At 55.6% G+C, this 10,952-nt stretch overlaps 2 protein-coding genes and 1 pseudogene across 3 annotated transcripts; 1 reads left to right on the top strand and 2 right to left on the bottom strand.

Annotated features, from left to right (window-relative positions):
• Positions 1-190: 190 nt before the first annotated feature.
• On the bottom strand, positions 191-1,297 carry MONBRDRAFT_29346 (uncharacterized protein; the record flags this gene model as incomplete). The annotated part of the gene is made up of 1 exon (XM_001749739.1): positions 191-1,297. The coding sequence occupies one exon, from the start codon at positions 1,295-1,297 to the stop codon at positions 191-193; it is 1,107 nt and encodes a 368-aa protein (XP_001749791.1).
• A 1,326-nt stretch (positions 1,298-2,623) lies between these two features.
• On the bottom strand, positions 2,624-4,731 carry MONBRDRAFT_34304 (uncharacterized protein). The gene is made up of 10 exons (XM_001749738.1): positions 4,552-4,731; positions 4,403-4,463; positions 4,258-4,325; positions 4,051-4,168; positions 3,851-3,965; positions 3,651-3,745; positions 3,467-3,578; positions 3,282-3,375; positions 2,920-3,144; positions 2,624-2,821 (listed from the first exon to the last, which is right to left on the bottom strand). The coding sequence occupies exons 1-10, from the start codon at positions 4,630-4,632 to the stop codon at positions 2,699-2,701; spliced, it is 1,092 nt and encodes a 363-aa protein (XP_001749790.1). The 5' UTR covers positions 4,633-4,731; the 3' UTR covers positions 2,624-2,698.
• Positions 4,732-4,963: 232 nt separating this feature from the next.
• On the top strand, positions 4,964-5,960 carry Mb_Tubby-like (annotated as a pseudogene; the record flags this gene model as incomplete). Its single annotated transcript has 4 exons — positions 4,964-5,269; positions 5,382-5,464; positions 5,557-5,640; positions 5,798-5,960. Coding segments are annotated over 4 exons (636 nt in total), but the record flags the coding sequence as incomplete, so codon positions are not given.
• Between the last annotated feature and the right edge of the window lie 4,992 nt (positions 5,961-10,952).

The raw sequence follows: 10,952 nt of genomic DNA, 5'->3' as shown, positions 1-10,952 counted from the left end.
AAAGAGTAAAAAAACACGACCCGCGTGCGATGCACTCGTAGAGGAGTCCCATAACACCTGCAAGCACAGCTTTCCCACGTGACCTTATACGTATTCACGTCCGCCTGTGGTTCCAATATGTGTCGTAGAAAAAAGGGGAATGACTTGGAAAGGGTTTCGGCTGGCGTTGTTCGCGACAGAAACCAATGTCTCATTGAGACTTGGTAGCCTTGGCTGCCTTGTTTACCTTGGCCAGGGTCGGGTCTTTGTCCACGGCACCAGCTGCATGACCATCCTTGGAAAGAGAATCAACCACAGGACCGTTGTCCTCGACCTTGATAGGGTCAATGCACCAAATAGCTGCGGCAACCCAAAGCATCATGACGAGGCAGAGCTCAACCAGATACAGGATACCGTAGAAGATGGGATTGATGCGCTCGCGGCCAATGCGAGCACTTTCGATAATCTTGTCCTGAAGAGAAATGGCTCGGGGATCCGGGATGGGCTGTGCATCAAACTTCATGGTGAGGGCTTCCAAAAGCGTATCGTGGGCGGCCTGCGTATCGTCATAGTTGATGAGGAGGCCGTTGATGCCGTGGCGGATCTGCTGCGTGAAGCCCTTGGCCTTTTCCACAACCACGGGGGTACCACAAAGCAGGGCCTCGTGAATGGTCATGCCATACGTTTCAAAGTCCGAGGCAGACACAACAAGGTCGGCGGCCTTGTAAAAGAGGCGCAACTCGGCCTGCGTCACCATGCGGCTGATGACGACGACGCCTCGTTGGGGATCGTGTTCCTTCATGAGGGTTTCACGAAGCGCACCGTCGCCGACCAGAACAAGGATGGCATTTTCTGGCCGAGCCTTGAGCAGGAGGTGAATGCGCTTCTCGTCGCTAAAGCGGCCAGCAAAGAGGAGCATCGGGCGGTCAACTTGACCGCTGGAAAGCTCGCGTCGCGTGGCAGCAATGGCCTCCGGGGGGTCGTTGGCTTTGAACACGTCCGTCTTGAATCCTTGGTCAATGTAGCTTTCGACTGAGTAATTGTGGCTTTGAAGGTACTCGAGGTAGTCACGGGAGGTGGTGAGCACGCAGGGGATGAGACGGGTGCTGAAGGCAAAGACCGCGTGGGTGGCCGGGGTCGTGATGGCGACCTCGGGACCAGAAAAGTGGAATTCAGAGAGGCGCAGAAAGTTGGTATGAAGGACCCAAATCATGGGTTTGGCGTGGCGGGCGCAGTAGCTGGCAAGCCAAGGCAAAAGGGTGGTTTCCGGACAGACCACAATGTCGGCGCGGTTTACGGCTTGTTTCACAATGGCCATGTTGGCCCAGGAGGGGCGGATGAGACGAAACTCGGGGTCCACGCGGATGTGCACGTAGTCGAGGCGGCCATTCCAGGTGGACAGCACCTCACATTCAACACCCTCCATGGCGTTGAGCTTGTCGTGCAGCGTTTTATACGTCACGGCCACGCCACCGCCGACGTGCAACCCCGGCGGGTACGCCGGAGTGATGACAAGTACACGCATGATTGGTCGAGAGAGGCGTCCAAACGTTGCTCAATGAGTGAGTGAGGATGTGTGGTAGTGCAAGGAGGGGGAAGAGACGGTTCAATCACAACCAAGGTTGGAGCGCAGACGGGCGAGGCGAAGGGCACTGCCCAGCACCACCACTTTCCTACGACACGACCATGGGCAACAAGACAAGATGAGAAACTTGTGCGCTGACAGCAGAATGACAAGCAAGCAGCGAATGACCGAGTGGGCCACAAGAAGGACAGGACGAGGGAGAAAAGTGCGAGCAGAGCGGATGGCGCATTGGCGTGTATTGCCCGACAGCAGAGCAGGCGGCGTCCAGACCACAAGCTGATGCCGCCAAAACGACCAGCCACCAAAAGCCCACACACACACACACACACACACACACACACACACACCAACCGCAGCACACGCACACGGAGCGAAAGGGGAGTGGGACAAAAGAGATTGCCAGAGGCTCGGTCCAAGAGCCGAAGCGCCAAAGACCCAGACCACGACACACACGCAGGCCACGAGCCAGCCCGCCAGGCAGGCAGCGGGGGTCAGGCAGAGGAGGGACGCACAAGCACAGGCACAGGCACAGGCACCGGGGGGGGTCTTTAGTTTCAGGAAGCAGAGTTCCTTCTCTCTCCCTCTCGCTTTCTCTCTTTTTTTTGTTTTTTTACCTCAAATGTGCCTTTCAACGTTCAAAGTCGTAAGGGAAAAAAAAAGTGGAAAAGTTGATGTTGTTTTGTTGCTGTTGCTGTTGTCAGCTTGCTCAAAATTAAATTTTTTCAGCTGAATAATGGCTTGTTCTACTTGGAATTTTTTGGGTTAAGAGGTGTGGGGGGGGGGCGGGTGCTGGCTGGGGAAGGGGAGGGTTGGCTGGTATGCGACATGAGATAGGTGCTGAGAGCCGAATTGAAGCAGGAGGCCATGGGCTGGATAACATATCCATTCCGCGTTTGAGATGAGGCGCTGCCGCTTTAGCCCCACCCCAGCGGGGGTTATTTGTGCTTGGCTTGTCATCACCATCACACGTCAACCTCTCTCAACCAAACCAACACACTTTTCACGTGGACACACACACACACACACACACACACACACACAGCACGCTACATGTGCGAAGAGTGACGCAGCAGCATCACACGCTATGGCAAGTAAATGTGTGATTAAAATCACACTTTGATAGTATGGCAAGCTTTAGGGGAATCGGGCCACGGCAATCTCCACCATATCTGCCACAACGCCGGCAGCCGTAATGTCGGCGCCAGCACCACTGCCCTGGATCACCAAGGGGGTGCTCGAGTAGATGTCCGAGTGGACCTAGATGGGAAGAAAAAAAAATTTAGTGCCAGGCTCTTCCTTCCAGCCCCCACGCTTTTGGTTGTGGCCATCAATGCCACCACTATGGAATAACATACGTTGAGGATGTTATCGGTGCCGCTCAGGGCACCAATGGGGCTGCTCCGGGGCACAGGACGCAGGCCCACTTGGCACCCCTGTGGCCCAGCCTCGGCAACATAGCGCAACACGCAGTCTTCTTTGGCAGCCGCCTCCTGTTGCGCAGCAATGTCGGCATCCAGCTCGCCAATTCGCGCCAGGAAATCAGCCACACTCACATCGCTCAGCGAGGCCGGATACAAGCCCTGCGAGCCGCAAGTCCAGTGCAACAGATCCCACCGAGCCGAGCAGATCAGCCCCGAAACATTCACCGAGTGTACTGCGGCAACGCTGACCAGGCTACTGTGACAACGCCTGTGTCCTAGCCCCACTTCTCACTCACCTGCACATCAACGTCGCTCATTTCCAAGGACCAGCCACAAACACGGGCCAGGATAAGGGCCTTGCGGGCCACGTCCATGCCACTCAGATCATCACTATCAGCGAGAGCAAAAATCATCAACAGACACCATATGCAACGCGTCACCTTGGAGGTGCAAACAAGGAGCCGGCACAGGTTTGACGCACCGCGGATCTGGCTCCGTATAGCCCAGATCGTAAGCCTCTCGCACCAGTTCACTCAGCGATCGCCCCTTATCCAGGCCAGCGGTAATAAATCCCAACGTCCCACTAAATGTGCCTGCACAGACAACAAAAATTGGGCAATCTGACTGAGATGCAGGCAACCATGGGCTCGGCCTTGGTAACGCACCTTGAATGCGATGCACGGCATCTCCCGCCGCCGCAACGCGGCTCACTGCCGCAACAAAGGGTGACCCCGCCCCCACCGAAGATTCAAACCGACACCTTGACGCCAGTATACGCAAAGTCCGAGGTCAGCTGTGAAACACGCATGACAGCACCAAGCAGCCGCATATTGCGGCTTTCCTCCTCCCCGACGCGAATTCGTACCGGCCCGTCACGTCCGGTCCCGTGAGTTGCTGAAAGGTGGACCAGTCTCCCGTCAAAACCTTCTTGTTGGCAAACACGACGCCAGCGCCTCGCTGGATGGCCTCAATCAACTGGCCTACATGGTTTGTGCACCAGAGCCCAAAATCAATGCCACTACCATCCACACGGGTAATCAGCCGCTCCTGCGGTTTTGGTCGTACCACTGATGCGATCTGTCGCCGTGCAGTCAACAAAGATGTTACCGCTTGACGCCAGTGGTTCCAGATGCTGAGCAATGTCTTCGCTAGTGCTCACACCCTGAGCGTGTTGAGCCAGCGACTGTGGAACATGACGTAGACCAGTGAACGCACAGCAGATCGTCGTTAGGGTACATAGTCACATACGACCCAGCAATGGAAGCCACGTACGTTGCCCTGCTGCTTAAAGTCGGCAATGGCGCCGAGATTTGCGAGCGCTTCTGCATCAAAGAGTGCTCCTGTCACGCAGAGCGAGAAGTTAGCCCAACGAGCCGAGCACTGACCAGCACCGGCGACAGCGGTGCATACGACGCACCACGACTGTCCACAATGGCACGCAAGTCAAAGCGCAGACCATAGCGCTTGGCATGGCTAGCCTGCACAGAGTGGAGTCCCGGCAGCACAAGGTGAGGGCCAAAGCACTGGTCGTGTCGCGAATCTGATGAGAGTTGAGCTGCCACGCACCGCGCAGTCCTGGAGCCGCTTGCCGACCGTAAGACCAACGTTTCCGCAGCCAAAGAGCACGACACCAATTGATTTGGCCATAGCAATGGTGTTGCCAAGGGGCTTTGTCACACGCCAACAGCAACAGGGATCACCACGCGACACGATCTTGGGCGCAGGTGCCGTGAGACAGCACAGCACAAGTCGATCCAAATTCAGTGAAAATGAGGAAATTCAGGAAATTGCAAATTTTGTGTTGTTGTTTGGGTTCTTTGGCTGCTGGAATGTGAAAGCTTGTTGTGGTAAAGTTCAGAACCCTTGTTATAACAACAAGGGATGCCCAATGTTCTTATTTTCTCTTTTGTTTGTGTGGTAGTTTTGCCGTTGGTACTAAAAGGTTCCTGTGGCATTTCGAAGGCTGCCGGCATGGCATGAATGTCCGGAGGATGAATTAAGAGTACAAAGTCACAATGGCATGGTGTGGAGGAAAGGAAAGCGAGGCTCTTGAGGAGCGGCCTGGTGTTTGTTCTTTGTTCGCTTGACCCGGAGGCCATCTCAAGGCCTCATCAAACAACATGATGAGCCACACACCCGCCAGGAAGCGTCGTGACGGAACGAGGAAATCAGAGGCTGAAACCACGGCCCGTCCAGAATTTGGATTTATACAATGAGTCATGATCTGACAAGCCTATTCCACGGCAAGCTTGCCATCAAAGCTGCTCAGGCACACCGCAAAGCCCTAGATGAAGATTGAAATGAAAACATGAAGGCACGGTGGCGCAAAGTCGAGTTGGTGAGTATCTGCAAGCCAGGCGGGGTAGAGTCGTGCGCTAGGGTTCCGCGAAGCGCACCTGCAGAATTGACATTGGGTGCTGGACGTCCATGGTGAAGCGGTTGGCACCGATGCGACCAAACTGCAAGACAATGTATTCCTCTACCTCAGTTGGCGCACATCCCGCCAGAGGTGAGAAACCTAAGATCGCTCAGCCCCTCAACAGCAAGTGGTTGCAAAACTAAACGACATACCATTGCTCTCGTGCACAAGCTGAAAGTTTTTCACCGATGCTTCCGTCACACGACCATGAAAGTTGAGCACGTAAGAGTTGCTCTCTGCACCGCGCCAACGGGGATAGAATGCATGAGAACTTCCAAAAGTGTACTAGGCCTGTTTTCACACGACAGGAGAGCGACAGGTGCGTGCACACACGTGCACACCTATGCACAAACAAGCCGCTTAGTACGGGCCGACACCAGCGTGTGCACGTACGTTCGTTCCAAGTGGGCTTTTTGTTGCGAAGGAGCATGATGTTTTCCGAATGGCCAGCTTTGACGCGGCTCAACATGCCATCCTCCTCGTTGGTGGGGACGACGGGGATGGGGGTGGCATCTTCGCTGCCCAAGGCGGGCAGATAGACGGTCATCTTTCGTGGGCCCTTGAAACCCAAAACGTTTGATTCATATTGAATGGCCGCCATCTCCTCACGCAGCGAGCGGCCTCGGTTCTCGGGCAGGTCTTGCTTGGCCGGGTTGATGCCACCGTCATAAAGCGAAAAGTGTGTCCCGATCATGTTCGCCCTGCGGTGAGCATCAGGGCACGTGAAGAAATACACCGGGCATGGTCCCTCGATGAGCAAGAGCCAATCCAACGCCAGCCAGAGTTCAAGATCGTAAGAACGCACCGCAGCTTGGCAATGAGCGGGAAGCCGGGCTGCTGGTATACGCCCATGCGGCAGATGGCGTAGTAGCTCGTCTTGGACTTTTTCATCTTGCGCGCACCCAATACGGCACTCTGACGATAGATGCATGATCGTGGAAGAAGGAAGCAACACAAACAAAATATGGGATGGAAGAGAAGCTGTGAGCGCGTGGCGAACACGCTGTTGGAAAAAAATGTGAGGGCGCCCAATCGTCACACGAAACTCTCACCAAGGTTTTTCCCTTGAAGCTATCGACAATCTCCAGATGAAGGACAAAATTGGGCTCGTTTTCGGCATCGTTGACATGGCGACGGCGCTCGATCGTGCACAGCACCTGAGTATAGAGCAAGAGTTTGGTGAGCACCACGAGCGACGGCGCGCGATGACATTGCACGCTCGAGGCCGCGCTTGTAATGGGCGGGGTGAGGCGACTGGCCGTGAGCTCTAACTGATCGCGACGGCGAGCAACCAGCATACCTTTTGTCCCATGGGAAGGGGTTGACAAATGTAATCACGCAGCGACGCCAGGTCATCCTGGGAAAAGCCGGCGTCCTCCTGTGCAAATTTGGGTCCCCATCACAGCGCAGGTGCAGCGGGCCATGAGCGCAACCGTCGTCGCGAATAACTCTCATGGTCTTGGCATGGATGGCGAGTGCTGCACACGACAAGCAATGGATGACGACCTTTTTTGCCTTGGTGGTCTCCTGGTCACCCTGAAAGCGCAGATCTGGGGGCTGATAGGCATCGAGCTGAGCGGAGGACATTTTGGCAGCAAAAGAGGACGAAGACGCTGAGCCAGAGGCCATGGGGGCGACTGAACCATCACCCAGGTCAATGTCATCAATGTGCTCCGCAAGCGACTAAAAGGAAACAGAACCTCACATCAGCGGCAGGACATTACACTTTGAAGCCACAAAGCCGAGACGTCGGCCGGCAAAGTATCGAAAGCTCGAGGCTTGGGCGACAGTACGGGCAAGGCTCTGGGGTAAAAGCATGGTTGTGCGTGGGCAAGTGTGAGTATACCTTGGAGCCATGACGTTGGCGCTCGTCGTCGGCACCGGCAACACCAATGTAGCCGGCAGCTGTGTCTTGATGACTGAGATCAATCGAGTCGGAGAGTTGGGTCGAGGTGGACGCTCCTAGACTGCCAGCGGACCAGACGCTGACTGGACGCGAGGAGGGTGCTCCGCTTTGGTTCAACTTGTTCCCGGCAGCTCCTTTCTTCTTGGCTGCCAACTTGGCACGCTGTTTGCGCACGAAAGCGATGAACATGCGTGAGGGAGATGAAAAGGCACACGGTGATATTTCAAGCTGCTGGGTGCTCAGAGCAACTCAAATCACGCCTCTTCTGCCAAACCCCCCGCATCTCTCTTTCAGATTCTAAACCTCGGTCTTGGCTCGCGCGACCCCGCCTCATCCTCGCACATGTCTTGGTCGCCACGGCTCCTCCTCTCTTCCCAACTCGCCCGTGTGTCAACAAAGATGCGGGCGAGGACCAACCTGACGCTCGATGGCGCTCATGGGGCGGGCACGGCTACAGACCACAATCAAACACCCAAAGCAGCAGATGAGATGGAAGCGATCGTTTCAGACCGCGCGGGGAGATCCAATCCCAGCCATACCCTTCATCAGCCATGATGGTGGTCGTCTGATCACAAGAATATAATCCAGCGGGGGCCAGGGGGAGGGGGGAGGTGCACTCGCACAATCCGATCCAGGTCGGCGCCTACACCAGGCCAATAGATATCGGATGAGCCAGCACCTTGGTTCTTACACCCCTGCACCGCAACACTCAAGAGTCACCGTTTTACCCATTTGCCGCTTCCTAATGCAACGACATCTCGAATACCACCACAACCCCACTGCCCTTTTACATCGCTCGCGCGCCCTCTCTCTCTCTCTCTCTCTCTCTCTCTCTCTTTTACCTCGAAACGCGAAATACACACACACACACACACACACACACACACACATAGAAAATTCATGGAATCCCTCTCTATTTTAAAAGAATGTTCTCGGAAATGTATGTAAAGTGTGATTTCACGCACACTTGTCGGGATGGGCTGCGGACAAGACCGTCTCATTCTGAACTTGCGGCTGCAGCTTTCAGGCACACACCACTGTTTGCAGTGCCAGCGGTGTCGGCCCTCTCGTCCCTTGTCCCTCGTGCGGTTAGCTTTTCCATCTGTAGCAACGGGCAGTGTGAGGGCTGGTGCCTAGCACGACTCGAGTAGCAAGTGCTACCACTGGCTTTGGAACCAAGTCCATGTCTGGGAGGTCAGAGCCGTGTGAAGAACGCTCGACTTGCTCCAGCAACGACAAGTTCGTCTTCTGCTAGAATTTGGAGCCGAACGTACCCAAAGCCATGTGGCGGCGCGTGGCACAGGCCCAGCCCGGGCGTCACCTGCACACCTTGTCCATTAAAGAGGTCTCCGCCAAAGATTTGACCAAAAGTCTCCTAGCCACCCACCTGGACCAGCGAGAACCCGTCCTGATTCGCGGCTGGGCCCTGGATTGGTCTGCCTGTGCTTTGCCCAAGAATGGCACCAAACCAACTGATTGGCCCATGTGGCAAGGTCTGCGCCAACTCAAAGACTTGCCCCTGATGGTAGAGCGTGGTCATTGGCATGAAGGAACCTTCTCCCGCAATCACCCCACCGTTATGGCCGACTTTTTAGATGAGCTCGAAGCCCTGGAGCGGTGTGGTGCCGAATCGACACCCCTGCCCATTCAGCGCGCCCACCATCCATACATGGCTCAATTTGATTTATTGGCAGCCGCGCCAGAGCTACGTGCGGGACTGAGACCTGCTCACGAGTTTCTGCCCGCACCAGAGCGGTTGCTTCAGACGCTGCTCTGGCTTGGCCCGGCCGGGACTGAGACTCCGCTTCACTTGGACCCGTACCACAACCTCTTTGTGCAACTGCTCGGCCGCAAATCTGTGACTTTGGTGCAAGCATCCTCTCCCAGTGATCGACGCCTCTACCGATACCCCAGCCTCAAGCACCGCAACTTGTCGCGCGTCAACGTAACCCTTCCCATCACAGAGCTCAACCAGCACTTTCCGGGCTTTTTGCACATGCCCCAAACGACTCTGACTTTGGACGCTGGCGATGCCCTGTACATCCCCCGCGGTCTGCATCACGACATTCGCAGCCTGACGACCAGCTGCAGCGTCAGCTATTGGTGGACATGAGCAGGCCCGCGAAGACAAGTGAACATTTGCCAGCTGCCTGAGCTCGTGTCCTGCGCCAGTTCGGCCCGGAATATCATTTTGTCGTGCGCCGAGCGCATCGATCAGTCATGGCCCCAGCCGTGCGAAGGTCGCCCGATGACAACCCATCAACCATAGTATGAAATGAAGTGAACAATCGATTGAGAGTAGATCAAATATTGCCCCGCCATCCTGATATATCCCACCTCGCAGCTACACATATACCTCGCCCGAGATGTGTCCGCAGTTAAAGACGTCATCATCCAACGATGCACCAGCTTGCCCCTGCGCCAAACCAGCCAGGAGTATCAGCCGGTGTGAGCAGCCACTGAGGTTGGGAATTCGGTTTCAGACGGAAGCAGCGATGCTCAACCTGGTTCTGCGTCGGGCCCAGAACAATGACGGCAAACTCGTCGCTCAGATCCTCGATAAAATCAATCTTGCTTCCAGTCGCCAAAACAGGGCTCGTGGCCCCCGCTCGATCAGAGCTGTCTTCACCTTCGGTCTCTTGAAGCAGCTCGCGAGCGCGGGAGACATCTGATTGCACCAGCTCTTGGACGGCTTTGAGCTGGGCCGATTCGTCCACGCCCGTCAGCGCAGTTGGGGCGGTGGCTGCTGCCTGACGTCGCTGTGAAATTTTACGCACGCTCTTTCGCACGCGCCGAAAAGCTTCATTGCAAGCCTTGGCAATGCCAGCTGCAATCTCACGCGCCTACCACCGAAATGAAAGCAGTCGAGGAAGGATCAAGACGTGAGGAGGACCCCTTCCTGGATAGCCGGTCGATGGTGCTCGATGCATCATGGTTTTCTCAAGCCCCTCTGCTTGGTGTGCTGACCATCCCTTTGCCCCCTTGGACTGGTTGTTGAAACCGACTTTGGGGGCAGAGCCGGCTTCAAAGCTGTGGCACTTGAACTTGCCGGCGCTGTCGCGATTGACCAGCAAAATGACACATGTGCCCGCATCGCAGACATATGCCAGCTGCAATAGTCCAACATTGCGGCAAGCGTCAAAATGGAAAGAGGTCATCAAGACGTGCACCAGACTTGCAAATGCAAGTGGTCGTGGCTACTTGCTGTGGAAAGCACGCCGGCACTTACCTTGTGGATCGGGTGATTCATGACCACTGAGCCAACGGCCATGTCTGGGCCAGCTTCGTCAACCCGCACAGTCAGCCCTTGGGTCGTAGCCTGAGATGAAACCATTGTCATTGCAATATACGATCAGAGGCGAGTGATAAGATGAAAACCCTACGCATCAGGTCATAGTCCCGAGGCTGTGTAGTCAGTGCGGCAGCACGGTGGCCAGTCGGACAAACCTCGAGTGTGAGAGAGGTGTCGAAGCCTCGCGCAAAGAGGGGATGCAAGGCCTGCGCCTCCTTCTTCTTGCTCTTCAGCAAGGTGGCCGCCTTCTGAATGGCAGCATCATCTGGGACACCCTGTGAAGGCTTGTCGATATAGACAAACCCAAGGTACTACAGCATCGGCCAGCCAAAGCAAGCAGGCACACACAA

This window comes from Monosiga brevicollis, genomic scaffold (genome assembly GCF_000002865.3).
Source record: "Monosiga brevicollis MX1 MONBRscaffold_33 genomic scaffold, whole genome shotgun sequence".
In the NCBI taxonomy this organism is placed as follows: domain Eukaryota; class Choanoflagellata; order Craspedida; family Salpingoecidae; genus Monosiga; species Monosiga brevicollis.
This window is presented reverse-complemented; position numbering and strand designations above follow the sequence as displayed.